Genomic DNA, 19,700 nt, shown 5'->3' with positions numbered 1-19,700 from the left:
TCAGCGCGCCAGCCTCGCCACCGCCTTCAGCGCAGCCTGATCGATGCCCATCTGCAGCCTAGAGGGGACAGGGAGGGGGCAGGACGAGCGCCGACAGATTACATACAGTGAGAATCTCCTATGGTAGATAGAACAGTGGTATAATGGCGGTGGGACAGAGGCCGCCAAGTAAACAGGAGCTTCTCACTGTAATCTGACGGCGCTCGTCCCGCCCCCTCTGAGGCAGCTAAAACGGAAGTATTGGCGTATAACACGCACACACTATTTGCACCCGATTTTCACGGCGAAAAAGTGCGTGTTATACGCCAATAAATACAGTATTCAAGATTTCGTTCACTGAAGTCCGACAGATTGAAAATAAGTCTGACGATTTATAATTTAGATTTAAGAATACACAAGGACTGTCACATCCATTGTTAGTGTGCAAGAAGGAAAAAAATAAAAAAAAAACAACTACGATAAAACTTGTACTGACCGAAAATACCTGAAATTTACTAAAAACGTATTCTAATTATTTTTGGAGGCAGAGTGCCCCTTGCACACATATTTTAGATTTCCCACGGTGATGTCTTTATCATTCCACTACATGAACGACTGCCACAGTCACCGGCCTGCTAAGGCCTCCTTCACACGGGTGTAAGCTTACACCTATTAGAGGGCCATGTTTGCTTGTAAGGGGATTGCAGAGATGTTCTGTGAATCACCAAGCACACAGGCCTATTCATGCCAATTGGTGATGCAGCAGCTGGACAGACACAGTCACGGCTCCCAATCTGATGTGCCTGTGTGGGACCCCGCAGGCCGCGTGCATTCATGGACCTGCAACTGTCAAACTGAGAGAAGCGGCTGTGTCCGTTCAGATGCTGCGTCCAAATTGGCATGAATGGGATTGCCTGCACAGGGAGGCATGGAAAATCTGTGCGTCCCCATATGGGCGACATACACTTAAGTGCGCCCGTGTGAACGAGGCCTTATTTACCAATGGACAACAGCTTCCCTAAGGGGTCCAGTCACACCCGTGCTTGCATTAACTTGTGTGTTTGCTTTAAAGTGGTTCTAAAGCGTTAAAGAGGAAGTAGAACTTCCATCTTTGCATTTTACCTATAGGTAGGCTTACCTGTAGGTAGTGTAAAAATCTCCTAAACATACACCGTTTAGGAGATATTTACTGTACATGCAGCCAGGGACATCCCTGGCGCGTACGCTCTGAAGGAACGGCCAGCCGTGCCGTTTCTTCAGAGCCCTGTGCTATGACCGGCGGCTCCCGTGCACATGCGCGGGAGTGACGTCATTGCGGCTCCGATCAGTCACACAGGCGGATTCCGCAAACCCAGAAGCAAGACTAGTGAAGATGCAAGTCATTGCTGGAGACAGCTTCCATCGCTGGAAGGCTTCATTTTTAGGTAAGTTTCACATAATGTGCTAGTATGCAATGCATACTAGCACATTATGCCATTGCCTTGCAGGTAAGAAGAAGGAAAAAAAAAAAAATGTCCAGCAGTTTGCAACCGCTTTAAGGTTTTTCACTTTAGACCCCATACACACTTTACAACTTTTGCGGTCTGATTCCCTTTAGATTTACCAAAACCATGCAGTGCAAGGGCCTGGCTGTTGCAATTCCAACAGTTAGAGCGCACCTTCAGACAACTGTTGTCCAACTTCCGGCCAACAAATGTTGGAAGGCAGGCTAAGAAACTTTTGGCGGACAACAGTCTGTTTTCAGATTTTTGTATCGTCAGTACACAAGTCCGTCACACAAAAGTCCAAAGTACAAAAACGCATGCTCGGAATTAATGCTCAAACATGACATTAGCAGTAGCAATTGTGTGCCGTTAATATGCAAGACAAGAGGCACACGTCCTTTTGACAAAAATCTGACGCTCTGTTGGCCAACAATCCGATCGTGTGTACGAGGCTTTAAGGTTTGCCCTCATGGAAAAAAATCTAAATAAAATTGTATAGTGTATTCAGCTTTTAGTATTTATGTATTATGGTGAAAAATTTTGTGCTGCAGCTGCCCCCCCCCCCCCCTCCTTTCTTACCTAAACCCGATCCAATCCAGCGATGTGCATGAGTGCAGCGGCTCCAGCTGCTGTCTCTCTCCTCATTGGACAGATTGATAGCAGCAGGTGCCATTGGAGCCTGGAACACCGACGGGGGACCCCAGAAGAGGAGTATCTGGGCTGCTCTTTGCAAAACCATTACACAGAGCAGGTAAGTATAGGCATGTTTGTTATTTTTATTTAAACGAAAAAAAAGAAGATTTACAACAACTTTAATGCAGCGTGCCTCACTGTACGCATAGATGACAACTGTCCCAGAACCACCGGGACAGTCCCGCATCTAGGTGCTGTCCTGATGAATCCCGAGATTACAGCATAAGCATGCACAACAGCAGCTCAAAAACTGGTGTTAACTTGGGGGGATTTTGGCTGCAAGTGGGTGGTTCCCTTATTAGAGGTGGGAAAGTGGGTGTGGTCTGAACAGCACTTCCCAGAAGGAGGGTGTGTGAAGTGTGGGCGATGGTGACAGTTTCCCGGGAGTGGGAAAAACATGTCGGCACGTAACATTACAGTGTTACAAAAAAACCTGCAAGCAGACAGGCTATTTATTGCAGAAGAGACATATAACACGCGTCTTCTGCAATAAATTAAACTTACCTGCCTTCTCTACAATAAATCCGTGTACATTCTCAGCACAGTGCCCGTGTGTCGGGACGCATAAACTCCAGCACATGCACAGGATTTGCATGATCCTGCCCTGGCCAATCAAGACGGTCAAAGGCCTAAGGCCTAGAAGAAGCCGGGGGGGGGGATGGGGGAGATATCAGCATTGGTGAGAGCTCACAGATGTCAGATCAATGGCTCAAAAGGCGAGTATCTGAGAATTTATTTCAGCTTTAATCATTTTGAATTTGCTCTGGAAAAAAAAAAAAACCCCGTATAGCTTTTTGACAATGCAGCTACTAAATTATTCACATCTGTGCGTTGGGGTGCATTATAGTGCAGGTGCATTTAGGTCTACTGTCTATGGGTTGTGTTGGGGTAGCAGTCAGAGTGAATGCAACCCACATACTCCGTACATTACTGCACTTTGTACTGTACAGGTATGAATACAACCTCGGGGCAAGATTACATTTGCAATCCTCACCATCACCGGGATCGCTACTATGGGGGACGCAGCAGAAACACTGATCCATGTATTTCATAGAAAAAGCAAAAAAGTAACCCCCCCCCCGGGGGGGGTACTTTTGCTTCTTCTATACAGTATTACGGGATGTTGGTAACTCATACTGGAGATGCAATTTTCTCCGTGGTGGTTTCTTGCTTATAGATCCATGTATTTCCCCCCTCCCCGGCCGAATGAATGAGGCGTCGCTCTTTAGCTGCTGACTTAGCGATTGACGCCTTGCTCATCCAGGAGGTGAGAGAATGACGCATGCAAGCAGATGAGGGTTCTCCTCACCAGTGACAGCACTGCCAAGTGTGACATCAGCCTAAGTGATTCCATGTATTGAGGGATTCACCTCATAACAATCCTGGCCCAGCGTGTCACCAGTCCCAAAGAAAACGTGTATTTGGCCTCTGCCACACAATAACGTGCTATAAAAAAAAGGCACTTTATGGATAATACACTTCAGGTTGCACACCAAAACGCACAATGGCCAATTATTTACCATATAAAAACAATAAAAATTACAGCCCAACTCCAGGCACAAAAAAAAAACCACACCAAACATTTTTCCAAGGAATGTGGCTGTGCCCGCACTGAACTGCTCCTTTTGTCTAGGGGTGAGCTGCACACTCACCCGATCCTTCGTTCCACTGGAAAAACGGCACTCCCCGCGGTCCAGCGATGGACTGTTCCTGGTCTATGGAGCCTGTGACACCAGGAACAGTCCATTACTCAAGACTGCTGGAGGACAGGGGGTGCCGGAGGTGGGCTTTGACAAACTGTTCTATAAATCTACAATTTCATAGCTCCCAACTGTCCCTGATTTCGAGGGACTGTCCCTGATTTGGGACAAAGTCCCCCTGTCCCTCTTTCCTCCTCATTTTGTCCCTCATTTTGGTCTGATCTATATAGCTGTATATAAAATGCACTTTTTTATCTTTCAAAAAGTGTTTCCCAGTGCTAAACCTTTCATACAAATTCTAAATAGCTGCATTTGTAAATGTAAAAGCCAATATAAAAAGGAATAAGTGGGGGGAAAAAAAAAAAAAAAAAAAAGCACTTGTGGGTTTAACATTTTTTTATAGCATTCTTATTTAAGGGGGCGTGGCAGGGGGTGTGTCCTATGCCTGCATACTTTTGCTAATAGGTGTCCCTCTTTCCCATCTCAAAAAGTTGGGAGGTATGCAATTCCTCAAACGTATAGAAATAGAGCTGAATAAAGACCATTATTTTCAGCAATGGGAACCAATGAACCATGATCTGACGACGAAGCCCCTGTTCACACTAGTGCGATTTGTTGTCATGCGGCAACCGAGATCTCATTTATCTCCATGGTGCCCCTTCACATCAATGGGGTTGATTTACTAAAGGCAAAAAGTCTGTGCACTCATTTGAAAAAAAATTGCTCCCAAGGGACTATGGGCAACTAGAAAAAATTGGAATATATATATATATATATATATATATATATATATATATATATATATATATATATATATATATATATATATATAAAAACACATGGATTAAAAACTGCATGACCTCTGGTATGCATGGTATCCAAAACGTGAGATGTCAAATAGCAAAAAATTGTTTAACACTGAACACTACTGTTCAGAGAAGAGCCCCAACGCGTTTCGTTTGTACATTGTTCTGATACAAAAGCAGGTGTAGTAAGCACACAGAGGACTTCCATTGGGGAACAACAACAGTTTATTGACTTTATTGCACCGTTTCAATGAGTCGCAGCCTGCATTTAACAAGGTAGATAAAGACGGGCTGTGACTCGGCAAAAGGTTGTGTAATCAAAGCAACTAAACGTTCCTATTATTCCCCAAGGACAGTCCTCTGGGTGCTTACTATACCCGATATATAACCATAAAGTAAACCTGTTTCATGGCCTTCAACAAGGATTTTATGGAGCTCTGGTAAATGATTGATAAAGCAGCCTTTGGTTTGTATACTGGAAGATCACACATTGCAATGTATAAGATACACCTGGGGCGGGTCAATGTACAATCTGGGCGTATTTCCCTGCGTGGCAGCCATAAGAGCCGTGTACATCGGCCCATAGGAACTGATGGCTGTGCTGTATTTGCCTAAAACATACGCATGGGTACAAAACGCACAACCCTGAGCACAGACATGGCCACACATAATAGGCTCAGATCACTTTACCACAAGAAGGATCTTTATTACTACCATGTGACTGTCATTTTCAGATCTCACAGCTTCTCAACACAACGGTCTTTTTTTTTTTTTTTTTTTTTTTTTGTAAATTCGGATTCTTTACCCTGGTATGTTAGATTTGTAAACAAAGCAGGAAAACATAAATCTTTGCAGAAATGTGAAGATATACAGATAATCCACAAAGATGTCAGACAGAGATCAAGGCTGGTTATTCATTAATGACAGGACCATGTGCATGTCTGATAGTGGGAACCGGAAGTCATCAGCATGAAACGTTACACATTTCTGAATCCGACAACTCAAACCGAGACGAAAAGTATGTTTTCCTCCACAAACCCTCTACGACCCGAGAGAGTCAGAAATGTACATTCCAAGCCTCTGTCCTCCAATGATATAGGAAATCCATTCAAATATTACACAGAGCGGAACCCCGGGGGGCACACCCACCTGTCAGTCTACACAATTATGGAATAGGTCTTTATAATAGAGGTCACATCCTCCAATTCATGGTATTATCTGTATAAATACATGTATGAGATCATATGTATTACATTAGTAGCAGACGCAAATCAAGAAACTGGAGGCCAAGCGAACCGAAAACAGATTGGAGGGTGTGACACCGCACAACGTGACAACATGTGATGCTGGGAGGACTGCCGACCACAAAGACTCTGCTAGTAATAGACTGCAATGGAGGGTTACATCTATATACTGTATGTTACATCTATATACTGTATGTTACATATACACACACACTGTATAAAAAAATATGTCTATAGAGAGATAAAGATAGAGAATATATATTAATATATATATAAATCTCTCTCTCTCTAATATACAGAGAGAGAGAGAGAGAGCGAGAGAGAGCCTATATTATCTCTCTCATATATATATATATATACATACACACACATTTACTTTAATGGTGTAATATATATATACACATATATATATTACACTATTAAAGTAAATGTGTGTGTATAGATATATCTATAGAGAGAGAGAGATACACACACACAATAATATATATATATATATATATATATATATATATATATATATATATATATATATATATATATATATACACACATACATATATACACACACACTTTAATTTAATAGTGTGTATATATAATTAGTATAAAGGTTTTTGGTATGTGTATTAGATAGCATCAAATATTGAAGATATTATCTGGTACACATAACATGTGTGTATATCTATCTATATCTCTATATCTCTATATATCTCTATATATCTCTATATATATCTATATATATATATATCTCTATATATATATATATATATCTATATATATATATATATATATCTATATATCTATATATATATCTATATCTATATATCTCTATATATATATATATCTCTATATATATATATATATATATATATATATATATATATATATATATATCTCTCTCTCTATCTATATATATATATATATATATATATATATATATATATATATATATATATATATATATATATATATATATATATATATATATATATATATATATATATATATCTATATCTATATCCATCTATCTATCTATATATATCTCTATCTGATACACGTACCATATGGGTGCTTCTATGTATGTAATGTATTATTTTAGTGGGTTTTTTGGGGGGGAATATACCTGGTTATGCGCATAGATAACTATTTTTATCTGCTGGTGCAGTCCACCCTCCTAAATTATATATATTGCAGGATTCATATTGTGCCAACCGTTTACGATATATTATATATATATATATATATATATATATATATATATATATATATATATATATATATATATATATATATATATATATATATATATATATATATATATATATATACACATATACACACATACATACATACACACCGGTATATATATATTTTTTTTTAGGAATGTGGACTGCACCAGCAGATAAAAATAGTTATCTATGAGCATAACCAGGTATTTCCCCCCCCAAAATAATACATTACATACATAGAAGCACCCATATGGTACGTGCATCACATAGAATCTTATCATATATGATGCCATCTTATAACCACAAACCATTTTTTAGCACTGTATCTTTTTCGGATTGGATGTACAATTGCTGTCAGCGGTCAGGTTGTTGGTTGGATCGCAGCGTGCATGCACAGCAGGTAAGGGAGTGTGGCTTTAGCTTTCAATGGCTGCCAGGCCCCTACCCCAGGGCTCTCTCTATCTCTCCTCCACCCCCCCAAGCACTGGGATGCCAGATTCTGTACAAAAGACCACTCCTTCCCCATCCATTGTCCCCTGACGTCCCCGTCCAGCCATTCCACACCATGGGGCGTGATCACACTAATGACAGCCATCAAGTCATGCCAGATTTATTGCAAGTGACCACAATCACATTACATGGTGGCGTGCACAGACCACACTAAACTCTGCAAATCAACGACACCCAAAATGGGATCAAATTAAAAGGGCAGACGCCTGGAGGGGGGGAATGCTGATGAAGGCAGATTTCCAGAGCTAAAGCATGTGTGTACAATGACGGTTACCTCTCCAAGCCTTTGCATTATTTACACTGCAGTCCCGGCATCGACTTCCCTGTCTGATCTCATAGCAACCCTGCAAACAACAAGCCAAAGGGAGAGGAAAAAAAAAGAAAAAAAGGGGAGAGAAGCCGGCTTACCTTGTAACTGCTTAAACCTCCCTTCTAGCTGGTTGTAATTGTAGGGTACCTGGGCCGTGTATCCCGGGGAGGACAATGGCCCCGATAGGCTAGAGGTCCTTTGCAATTCCATTGGGGATCGGTGGGATTCATAAACTGCAAAAAGTCCCAAAAAACGATAATCCAGAGGGCTCCGAGAGGGAGCCCAAGTGCTGAATGAGGTTGCAGTCAGTTAGGCAAAATCCACAAACACGTTGATGTCAAAGCTGCTGGGATTTCCCTGTGCTCATCGCCAATGGGGGGGGGGGGGGGGGGGGGGCTCAGTGCTGATCTAATCTATGCATGACCACCGATGGATGGGAATGTGTATGTCAGCAGCAGCAGCACCCTCCAACCCTCCAACCCTCCAGCAGCAGCAACACACCTCCTTGAAACCTTTACTGGTGTGTAATTTAATCAGCAGCCACACTGTGTATTTAGTGGTGATGTCACTTGATTAGCATAAGACATTGTAAAGGAAGCCGGGAGGCTGTACCAAGGCTGCACAGGAGAGGGTAGGAGGCGACGAGGAGCAGAAAAAAAAAAAAAAAAACACCAACAAGAAAAAATGCCAAGCATGAGGACACAATAGCGGAATGAGGGGTCGGATGTCACGCTCCCCTGGTTGCGTGGCTCTCAAGGCACGGCCGAGGTGCCTCTCCAGCGTGGATCGCACAAAAGCCCCAGACAATGGTACGCTCCCCTTCAACAAAGCTGCTGGAATTACAATCTTTTGTTTAAGAGCCTCATGTAACGGAAAAGTCTCAGATTACCATCAACTGGGAACACGAGCGCAACGTTTTTTTTTTTTCGCCTCGAACCGTTCGCGGTCGCGTATTTGCGTGCGGCGATTTAAAAAATAAAAAAATGTAAAAAAAAAAAAAAATTAAAAAGAAAGAAAAAGGAGTCGGACGGTCGCCCCAGATGGCCGTAGACATTGGCGCGCGACGCAGGGGGATTCTCCCGGATTAGGAGATGGAGTGCGCGCAGGATTCCCGGTAATCGCTTCCAGCTGGAACACGCGCGCCTTTCGCCAAAAAAAGGAGGCTCAAGAGGACCCGTCATTAAGAGATTCATCTACAGGTCTGGGGGGGGGGGGGGAGTCAGCTGGTGTTCTTTTAGGCCTTGTGCACACTGGACGTTAAAAAAAAAAAACATTATAAAAAACGCCAGTAGCTTTGCAGTGAGTTTTTCAACTTTTTTGCAATAGCGTTTTTTAGCGTTTTTTTTTTCTTCAAATAAAAACAATTTTATTTTTTTTTTTCAATGGATCAAAAACGTTAAACGCTGGTGAGCGACGTTTTTCAGCGTTTATCAGCATTCGAGCGTTTTTACAGCTGAAAAACGTCTCTCAGAACCCACTACATTTTGGGGTTTTTTTTTTTACTGCCCAAAACTGCTGATAACAGCCTGTGTGTGCATGGACACATAGGATAACATGATGGAGAGTTTAATGACTGTAGAAAAAAAACGTCTACGGCCAAAAACAGCCGCTGTAAAAACGTCAAAAAACGTCCAGCGTGCGCGAGGCCTTATTGGGAGTAGATTTACTAAAACTGGAGAATGCAAAGTCTGGTGCAGCTCTGCATGGTAACCAATCAGCTTCTAAAGGCTCGTACACACTATGAGGGTACTTTGGCACTGGGGCGGGGGGGTCCGTTAGCGGTAAAGCGCTGCTAGTTTTAGTGGCGCTTCAGTCTTTTTTTAGCTGCGCTTTTCTGCCGCTAACAGGGGGCGCTTTTAACCCCCCACTAGCGGTCGAAGGGTTAAAAGGGCCCATGTTGCGGCACTTCCGAATAGCTATTCAGGCGCTTCAGAAACGCGCTGCCCATTCATCCCAATGGGCAGGGGCTACCGCTGTATATATACCGCTGTAGGAGCGCTGTATACACCACCCCAAAAGATGTTGCCTGTAGGACTTTTTTTCCCGTCCCACAAGCGCGCCGCCCCAGTGTGAGAGCACTCAGTCTTTCACACTTGTAGAGGCATGAGAGGCGCTTTACAGGTGCAATTTTTAGCGCTAAAACGCCTGAAAAGCGGGCCAACATTTTCGTCCGAGGAACTTTCGTGCGATTTTCACATAGTGTGTACACAACTTTTCTACAGCCGATTCAAAACTTCCGATGGGACAGGCTCCAAAATGTTTCTCATACGAGAACAGAACAAACGATTTTCGTTTAACCTCTTCAGCCCCGGAAGACTTAAACCCCGCCCCCCCCCATGACCAGGCCATTTTTTCGCGATACGGCTCTATGTTACTTTAACTGACAATTGCGCGGTTGTGCGACGCTGTACCCAAATAAAAGTTATGTTATTTTTTTCCCCACATATAGAGCTTTCTTTTGGTGGTATATGATCACCTCTGCGTTTTTTTTTTGCACTATAAAAAAAAAAAAAAAAAGTGACAATTTTGAAAAAAAAATTTTTTTACTTCCTGCTATAAAACATTCAATTTTTTTTTTTTAAATTGAATTTCATCATCAATTTAGGCCAATATGTATTCTGCTATATATTTTTAATAAAAAGAATTCCAATAAGCGTATATTGATTAGTTTGCGCAAAAGTTATCACGTCTACAAACTATGGGATAGATTTATGGATATTTTTTTTTTTTTTACTAGTAATGGCGGCGATCAGCGATTTTTTTTAGCGGGACTGTGATATTGCGGCAGACAAATCGGACACTTTTTGGGGACCAGTGACACCAATACAGCGATCAGTGCAAAAATAATGCACTGATCACTGTACTGGACACTGGCAGGGAAGGGGTTATCAGGGGCTATCAAAGGTTTAACAGTGTTCACTGGGAGAGCTTACCGTGTGGGGGGTGGTTGTACTGTGTTTAGACAGATCTGTGTTCCTACTTAGCAGAAACACAGGATCTCCGTCTTCCCTTTTCAAAGAACGGCGATCTGCTGATCTACGGAACAAACGGCGGGTCCCGGCGGACATCAGGTCTGCAGGACCTGTCGATTGGCTCTCGCTGAGTCCAATCACAGCGGGGAGAGGGTCGCCAGAGGCACCCCGGACCCAGAACTGTCAGCGCAGGTACTAGGTACGTGATCCGGCACAGAGCGGCCACCCTGCCGCAGTACATCTCCATGGGGTGGTCCGCATGTGGTTAATGTAGTTGTAACCCTCAGGCTAGGTTCACACTGGTGCAATGCAGGAACCACGGCAATTCCTGTGCGGGTTCCCGTATCGCTTCTGAATCGCAGGCGGCATCTGCGAACAGCTGCGGGTGTCAAAATAAAGTTAATGACGCCCCTAAATCGGTTCACAGAATGCAGTGCGGACTGTGGAATCAGATCGCATGGCTCCAAACACCCATACGATCTGGTTCCAGTGCAGACCAAAAAAAAAAAAAAAGGGAGGGGTCCTGCACCATTTTGGTGCGAATGCGATGCAATTTCAGCCATACAAACTGTATGGCTGAATTTGCATCACACAGACATCGCATGTGATGTGCACAGGAATGCGGTGCAAATCAATACGATGTCGGCAATCGCATAAGTGTGACCCCAGCCTCAGACGTGAAATAGAACAAAGCCTATCCCTCTACAGCAGGGATATGCAACTAGTGGACCTCCAGCTATTGCAGAACTACAAGTCCCATGAGGCACAGCAAGACTGACAGCCACAAGCAGGACACCCAGAGGCAGAGGTATGATGGGACTTGTAGTTTTGCAACAGCTGGAAGTCCGCTAATTGCACATCCCTGCTCTATAGCATGGCTGCTCAACCTGCGGCCCTCCAGCTGTTGGAAAACTGCAAGTCCCATGAGGCATTGCAAGGCTGACAGTGACATGCATGACTCGAGGCATGATGGGACTTGTAGTTCTGCAACAGCTGGAGGGCCGCAGGTTGAGTACTAATGCTCTATATAGTGTGTATCTAAAGTGGAACTTCACTCTTCCCATCAACATGGATTACTTTTCATCCTTATTCTGTTAGCATTAGTAAATAGATAGGAAAGTATATCATATTTACTTGTTTTCTTTTTTTTTTTTTTTTTACATTTCTTCAATTACTTCCTGGTTTCTTGCCTAGGCAAATGATGTCATACATCCCAGGAGTCTTCAGGAAGGGAGGAGAGGATTTCTCAGCTGTGTTCCGTCAGATTAAGCGACCCGTCAGAATGTGTAACAGGAGTGACGTTTCCGTTTCATCTCTATCACCTGAGGGCGGTCCCTTCACTGGGTAGATGGGAGGATTTACAACCACTTTGGCAATAAAACATGCAAACCAATTGGTTTCTATGCAGAGCTGCACCACATTTTGCACCCTCTACTTTTAGTAAATCTCCCCCCCCTCGCGTTTAGGCTGCGTGGACGCATTTGTATTATAAACGCACCCCTGTGCCTTCTGAAGATGCAAATAGAGTGCTACAGATACAAACTGTTCATATATATATCTATCTATATCTCTATATCTATATAGAGATCTCTCTATATAGATACAGAGATATATCTATATCTATATATAGATAGATAGAGAGAGAGATCTATGCACTGCAACGCATTTTTGCTCAGCTTTGTGACTTTGTCAGCTTTAATGCACTTTGAGGTCCATAGAAATGAATTTTGATGCATTTCAGCCGCTGGTTTAAGCCAAAGGGCCCACTCACACCACGATGTGCGTCCAAGCGCGCGTACTTTTTTTTGTGCGTTACCGTGCGACGCGTTTCACGGCAGGCCCATTCATTTCAATTGGTTGTCTTATGCACTTGAAAATGCCCAAAAATAGGTGCAGGCACGATTTTGAAAATGGCTTTGCGGTACCCACCGCGTGTGCAATATGCTTTGGGCTGCCATTAGCAATTAACGAGACTTAAGAGTAAAGGGCAGCGCATTTTTGCGCAACGCAGTGGAACATGTGATTCTGCGCGCATTCCTGCACCGCACCGGCTGTACACAAGCCCTAAAATTGTTTACTGGCCGGATCATCGTCTCTCAATCAGTGACGCCGGCTACAACCCGCAGTGCCGATCCATGTATTCTGATGGTGGAGAGACGTCTTCCTGCTGTCGGAATACAAAAAGGCACAGTGGGAGGATCACATTGGACGATCACATCACATTAAACGTATGGATAGACGAGGGAATCTGGACATTTATTTTATTTTTTATTTTTTTAAACCTGCTGATTTTAGGAAAAGTCATGAATCATCTATGAGTGGCTTTAGGTAGGTGGCTCCCTCATTCGTTTTGGTAGATCCAACGTTTGCCGCACAGAGACTGTATGGTCAGATTGTCAAGTCTATGGTGATCCATAGGCTGGCCATACAATCTGATTGTATAATGTCCTTTAGAGTCACCACACACGTTGCAATCTGACCATACAATCTTTGCACAATCAACTTTAGATCTACCAAAAACAATGGAGTATATGAGGACCTAGATAATCTTATACACTCAAATCTGTATCCAATCAGGCAGGCCCTTGTACTAGATACTTGTTGGTAGATCTAAAAAGGAGATTGTACAATCAGACTAATGTGTGTGGGGAGCTTAAGGAGGAGCTCCGTCTGGGGAGAAAAAAAATATATTAAAAAAAAAGTCAGTAACTACAAATACTGTAGAAGTGTAAAAAGAGAGAGAAGGAGAGAGAATGGATATGAATGTATTGCTCTGAGTGTTGATCTTTCCGGGAATGTCCCGTATTGTTCTCTATAGGCACACAGTGTATGTCCTTATCACAGATCATTGTATTCCAATCTCTGAATACACCTTGCAGAGTAACACTTGCAGCAGAGTCATGTGACCCGAGGACGTAGCTCCACCCTCTGCAAACAGCCGTCTCCATGGCAGCTAAAAGCTCCCCCTGCTCAGGTCTAGATAAGAGACAAAGGAGGATGATGGGAGTGTAGTCCCCGAATAAAGGAGAACACAGAGGTGTGGGATGATGGAATGACAATAGATTGTACAATCCTCACCACAACTCCCAATACCAGGAGAAGGGGAGGGGGGAGGGGACATCACACTATAGATCCGCCTTTATCAACCTTCTCTTTTTCCAATCACAATTCCCTCTAAAATCAAAACGCAAAATATCCAATCACCCCGTCTATGAAACAGAATTGTTATTTATCAATAGGAAACCTGAGATGATGCACACAGCTACCTTCATGAAATTAACTTCACATCAGAGTCCCCCCCAACACAACAGAGACTCCCCTATTACAGAGCCCCCCCATCACAACAGACTTCCCTATACAGAGTCCCCCCATCACAACAGAGACTCCCCTATACAGAGTCCCCCCATCACAACAGAGACTCCCCTATACAGAGCCCCCCCATCACAACAGACTTCCCTATACAGAGTCCCCCCATCACAACAGAGACTCCCCTATACAGAGCCCCCCCCCATCACAACAGAGACTCCCCTATACAGAGCCCCCCCCCATCACAACAGAGACTCCCCTATACAGAGCCCCCCCATCACAACAGACTTCCCTATACAGAGTCCCCCCATCACAACAGACTTCCCTATACAGAGTCCCCCCATCACAACAGACTTCCCTATACAGAGTCCCCCCATCACAACAGACTTCCCTATACATCAGAGTCCCCCCATCACAACAGAGACCCCCCCCCCATCACAACAGAGACTCCCCTATACATCAGAGTCCCCCCATCACAACAGAGACCCCCCCCCCCCATCACAACAGAGACTCCCCCCATCACAACAGAGACTTCCCTATACATCAGAGTCCCCCCATCACAACAGAGACCCCCCCCCCATCACAACAGAGACTCCCCTATACATCAGAGTCCCCCCATCACAACAGAGACTCCCCTATACATCAGAGTCCCCCCCATCACAACAGAGACTCCCCCCCATCACAACAGAGACTCCCCCCCATCACAACAGAGACTCCCCCCCATCACAACAGAGACTCCCCTATACATCAGAGTCCCCCCATCACAACAGAGACTCCCCCCCATCACAACAGAGACTCCCCTATACATCAGAGTCCCCCCATCACAACAGAGACTCCCCCCCATCACAACAGAGACTCCCCTATACATCAGAGTCCCCCCCATCACAACAGAGACTCCCCTATACATCAGAGTCCCCCCATCACAACAGAGACTCCCCTATACATCAGAGTCCCCCCATCACAACAGAGACTCCCCTATACATTAGAGTCCCCCCCCATCACAACAGAGACTCCCCTGTACATCAGAGTCCACCCATCACAAGACTTCCCCTTATCACATCAGAGTTCCCCCCCCCCCAATATCACATCAGAGCCCCCCCCATATCACATCAGAGTCCCCCCCCCCATATCACATCAGAGTCCCCCCCCCCATATCACATCAGAGTCCCCCCCCCATATCACATCAGAGTCCCCCCCCCATATCACATCAGAGTCCCCCCCCATATCACATCAGAGTCCCCCCCCCCATATCACATCAGAGTCCCCCCCCATATATCACATCAGAGTCCCCCCCCATATATCACATCAGAGTCCCCCCCCATATATCACATCAGAGTCCCCCCCCATATCACATCAGAGTCCCCCCCCATATCACATCAGAGTCCCCCCCATATCACATCAGAGTCCCCCCCCCATCACATCAGAGACTCCCCCGTACCCCAGAGTCCCCCATATCACATCAGAGTCCCCCCCATATCACATCAGAGTCCCCCCCATATCACATCAGAGTCCCCCCCATATCACATCAGAGCCCCCCCCATATCACATCAGAGCCCCCCCCCATATCACATCAGAGCCGCCCCCCCATATCACATCAGAGCCCCCCCCATATCACATCAGAGCCCCCCCCCATATCACATCAGAGCCCCCCCCCCATATCACATCAGAGTCCCCCCCCATATCACATCAGAGCCCCCCCCATATCACATCAGAGCCCCCCCCCCATATCACATCAGAGCCCCCCCCCCATATCACATCAGAGCCCCCCCCCATATCACATCAGAGCCCCCCCCCATATCACATCAGAGCCCCCCCCCATATCACATCAGAGCCCCCCCCATATCACATCAGAGCCCCCCTTATACATGAGCATGGGCAGAGCTGCCCACCAGTCTCACCGCACTTACTGTGAGCTCTAAATCAGAAAGATAAAGGCCTCGAATGCCATATTGTATACCTGGAGGGTCAGGACAGGAGCACTTTGTGCACCAATAAGAGGTGGTGAGCGATCTCATTACAGTGTGTGCCGTAATACTCCGATATGAACCCCACACTGAGGAGACACACACTGCCATTTCTCCTTAATAATACGACTGGCAGATCGCCTCGTGGTCAGAGACTCTTCCAGAGCCGCTGATCGATGTCAGGGAGAGCCGACCATCGGAGAAGTCACTGAATCACTCAAATTCTTTCCTGTTTACATAAGAAGAGTTTATGAAAATCGTCCTCAAAGACACAAACCAGCAGGCAGGTTATTAATGTGACACCGATGACAGGTGACAACACGGACATATAAGAGGGCAAAGAAAGAAGAAGAAAAAAAAATATCACCTAAATGTATAACAATGACATTTATTTTTTTTAACTTTTATGCTCTTGAAAAGCAATAGCAGGTTTGCGGAGCAGGGCAACAGGGAATTATTTTACAGGTTCCAATCAACTGGATCGGTTCCTATGGAGAAATGTGCATCTAAGATAGACAAGGGAGGTCATCGTCACTCAACAAATCTTGGTGCATGCGGCCCAAATATTGTCACATAGACCAGAGGGCTGTACCCCAAGAAACCCTACAGGCAGAAAAGTCAAAGCCAAATTCCAGGTACGGCGGTTCTTACATACTGTATGTATATTGGTCCAGCTTGGAGTAATGCAACTCTGCATGTGCCACACCTGGTAGATTCCCCAACTACTGCAATTGCCGCTGGCGTCTGGGTCCCGTGCGGAGCCGGCTCCTGGACACGGGAGAATGCTTGCTTGGCACGGGCGCCATTTTGAAAAAATTCTGCATCTTCTCAACCCCTTTGCTCCAGCAGTACGCATATATGCGGCCTCTCATTGGGTGGGCCTTAAAGGGGTTGCAAACCCTCCTGGTTTTTCCCCTCAATGCATTCTATGAAAAACCTATTGTAGTGTACCAACCCCCCCCCGGTTTACTCACCCGAGCCCGTTCGTTCCCACGCCAGAGAAGCGCGCACACCCTCTCTGGCCGGTGTCTCGGCTCTTGTTTGAGTCGATAGCAGAGCAGCCATTGGCTCCCACTGCTGTCAATCAAAACCAATGACACGGGCACCGGGGGGGGTTGGGGGGGGGGGCGGTTCCGAGTCCTGCTGTCTGGGTCTATGGATGCAATAGCAGGACACGGGAGCGCGCCCGCACGGGTGCCCCGAAGGGGAGCGCGCCCGCACGGGTGCCCCGAAGGGGAGCACTTCTCAGACGAGTCACTCAATGTGGGGAGGAGCCTGGAGCACTGTGGTGGAACCCCAGAAGAGAGGGATTGGGGCCACTGTGCAAAACCAACTGCATAGAGGAGGTAAATTTGATAGGTTTGTTGCTATTTTAAAAGAAAAAAAGAAGAAGGGAACACCGAGAGGCCACGTATATGCGTACCAGAATGTAAACAGAGCTGTGCCCAGAGTTCGCTCCCAGGTACCTGAAGCGAACAGAAAGCTCCCAATCTCTACTTGGGATCGGAAGCTTTCCGATCATGTGACCACGGCGATTGCCAATCACAGCGGTCACACAGGGTTGATTCATTTTTTTTCTATTTTGCAGAGCAGGGACCTGGCCGTGAGGCTGCAATGCTTCCCAGCTGAGTTTCCCTTACTGGCAATGGCGGCGGCAGCACCCGACAGCTGATGGAAACCTCAGCCGTGGTGCCGACATCGCTGGACTCCAGGACAGGTAAGTGACCTATTATTAAAGGTCAGCAGATGCAGTATGTGTAGCTGCTGACTTTTAATTTTTGGAGGGGAAGACAGAACTCAGCTTTAAAGATTCTAACTACCAGCAAGAATAAGTCCTTACTTTTAAAGCTCACCTGTCATTTCAGACCCATCATGGCAGCGCCTGTTAGCGGGAATACACTCACCTGCTGCCGCCACGTCCCTCACCTTGTTGTGTCACTGCCGCATCACCAGCCGTCCTATTAAATGTGAATATGACGGTCGGTGAGTTAACAGCGGGTCTGAGGAGGAGCTGCTGCGGGACAGAGATGACAGTTGCTCTTTAAAAATTACGATTTTAATCAAGCCTTTTTACTAGCGATTTAAATCACGATTAAGCCTGGGTTCACACCATAGCGAAGTCAGACACCGCATGTGATTCGCACCGCATTCCTGTGCAGATCATAGCAATGTCTGTGCGATGCAAATTCAGCCACACAGATTGTATGGCTGAATTTGCATTGCATTCGGACCAAAATGGTGCAGGACCCTTTCTTTGGTTCGCACTGGAATCGGATCGCGTGGATGTTCAGTGTTCACACCTATGCGATGGGAGCTATTTGGGGGATTTCTCATTTGATCCCCATTGCTCCAACAGGAGGTCTGCTGACCCATGAGTAGTCCTGTGATTGGTAATATCATGCTACACTTTCATACTTCTATGGTCTGGACCGGACGCTGCATATCTTGCACCATAGATCCCTATCCCTTTAATGGCTTTTATAATCTTCCAAAACAATTAATCTCTCAACAAGAATTTTTCTTCATCACACGTACACACTTTCCTTGCACGTCACTTTTCACTCATTGACCATGTTGCGTTGTCTCCATGGTCTCACTTTGCCCCAGCTTCACTCCACCCACTCCCTACTTTCTTATACATTCCATACATTTCACATCTTCTTTCACATTTTTCCAGTATCGTTTGTTCACATATGTCCTCTTTTATCACTTTAGCATCCCCTCTCACGTATGGTTTTCACTTTTTTACATATGGGTCCTTTTCACACGCATTGTCACTTTACCTTTTTACCTACTTGTTTTTTGTTCAGCTTCTTCTCTTTTTCTTCTTTTTCCTTTTCTCTTTTTTCTTTTTCTTTCTCTCTCTCCCCCCCCATCCTTCCCACTTTTCCTCACTTGTGGTATTTCTTTCCTTTTCTCACTTTTTCTTCATTTTTCCTTCTTTTTTCCCTACTATCATCCTCTTTCTTTCCCCATTCATTCCATCCACTTAATACGTTTTATCACCATGTTGACATATATTTTTTTGCAGATATATTAACGTGATCATTCCTAGTTATTACCATTATCCATATTAGCATTATTATTTATACTAAGTACATAGCTTCATGTCGCTGGTTGCATTAGATACAACAGCATAACATTAATATTAAAATTACAATTATTAACCCCTTTATCTGCTGCCCAGTTATGCACACATTTTCAACCCTATTTCCATTTGTATCTTTTTACAAAGCACTAATAGTGCTGTTGCTCGATGTTTAGCTTGCAGGTGCTGCTTGCTTGCCCTTACACCTCTCGCTGACAACAGGGAATTCCACAAGTGTAACTCACCGCAAGTCACGCAATTGTGCTTGGCTTTCCCCTTTGGGGTGTTGGCTGGCTGGGAGGACCCCAGCTGGAACTGGGTGGTGGGAGTCCCAGAGAACATCAGGTCCAGGAGTAACGACTATACATGTGATTGGTAACTATGCCATAACGTGATTTACCCCTATATCTATTACTTG

The 19,700-nt window shown here is 44.9% G+C and overlaps 1 protein-coding gene across 5 annotated transcripts in view; it reads right to left on the bottom strand.

The window, feature by feature from the left end:
• Positions 1 to 19,700, bottom strand: part of SPTBN1 (spectrin beta, non-erythrocytic 1) — a 298,156-nt gene that overhangs the window by 171,937 nt on the left and 106,519 nt on the right. Inside the window, exon 1 of one of the 5 annotated variants that reach the window (XM_073628571.1) lies at positions 8,051 to 8,297. The exons of the other annotated variants lie outside the window; for them this stretch is intronic. Coding sequence (XP_073484672.1) covers positions 8,051 to 8,162 — 112 coding nt within the window. The 5' untranslated portion in view covers positions 8,163 to 8,297. Of the gene's footprint in view, positions 1 to 8,050; positions 8,298 to 19,700 lie in introns of those variants that run through there. 5 annotated transcript variants of the gene reach the window in all.

The sequence above is a fragment of the Aquarana catesbeiana genome, linkage group LG04, assembly GCF_042186555.1.
Source record: "Aquarana catesbeiana isolate 2022-GZ linkage group LG04, ASM4218655v1, whole genome shotgun sequence".
Lineage (NCBI taxonomy): Eukaryota > Metazoa > Chordata > Amphibia > Anura > Ranidae > Aquarana > Aquarana catesbeiana.
This window is presented reverse-complemented; position numbering and strand designations above follow the sequence as displayed.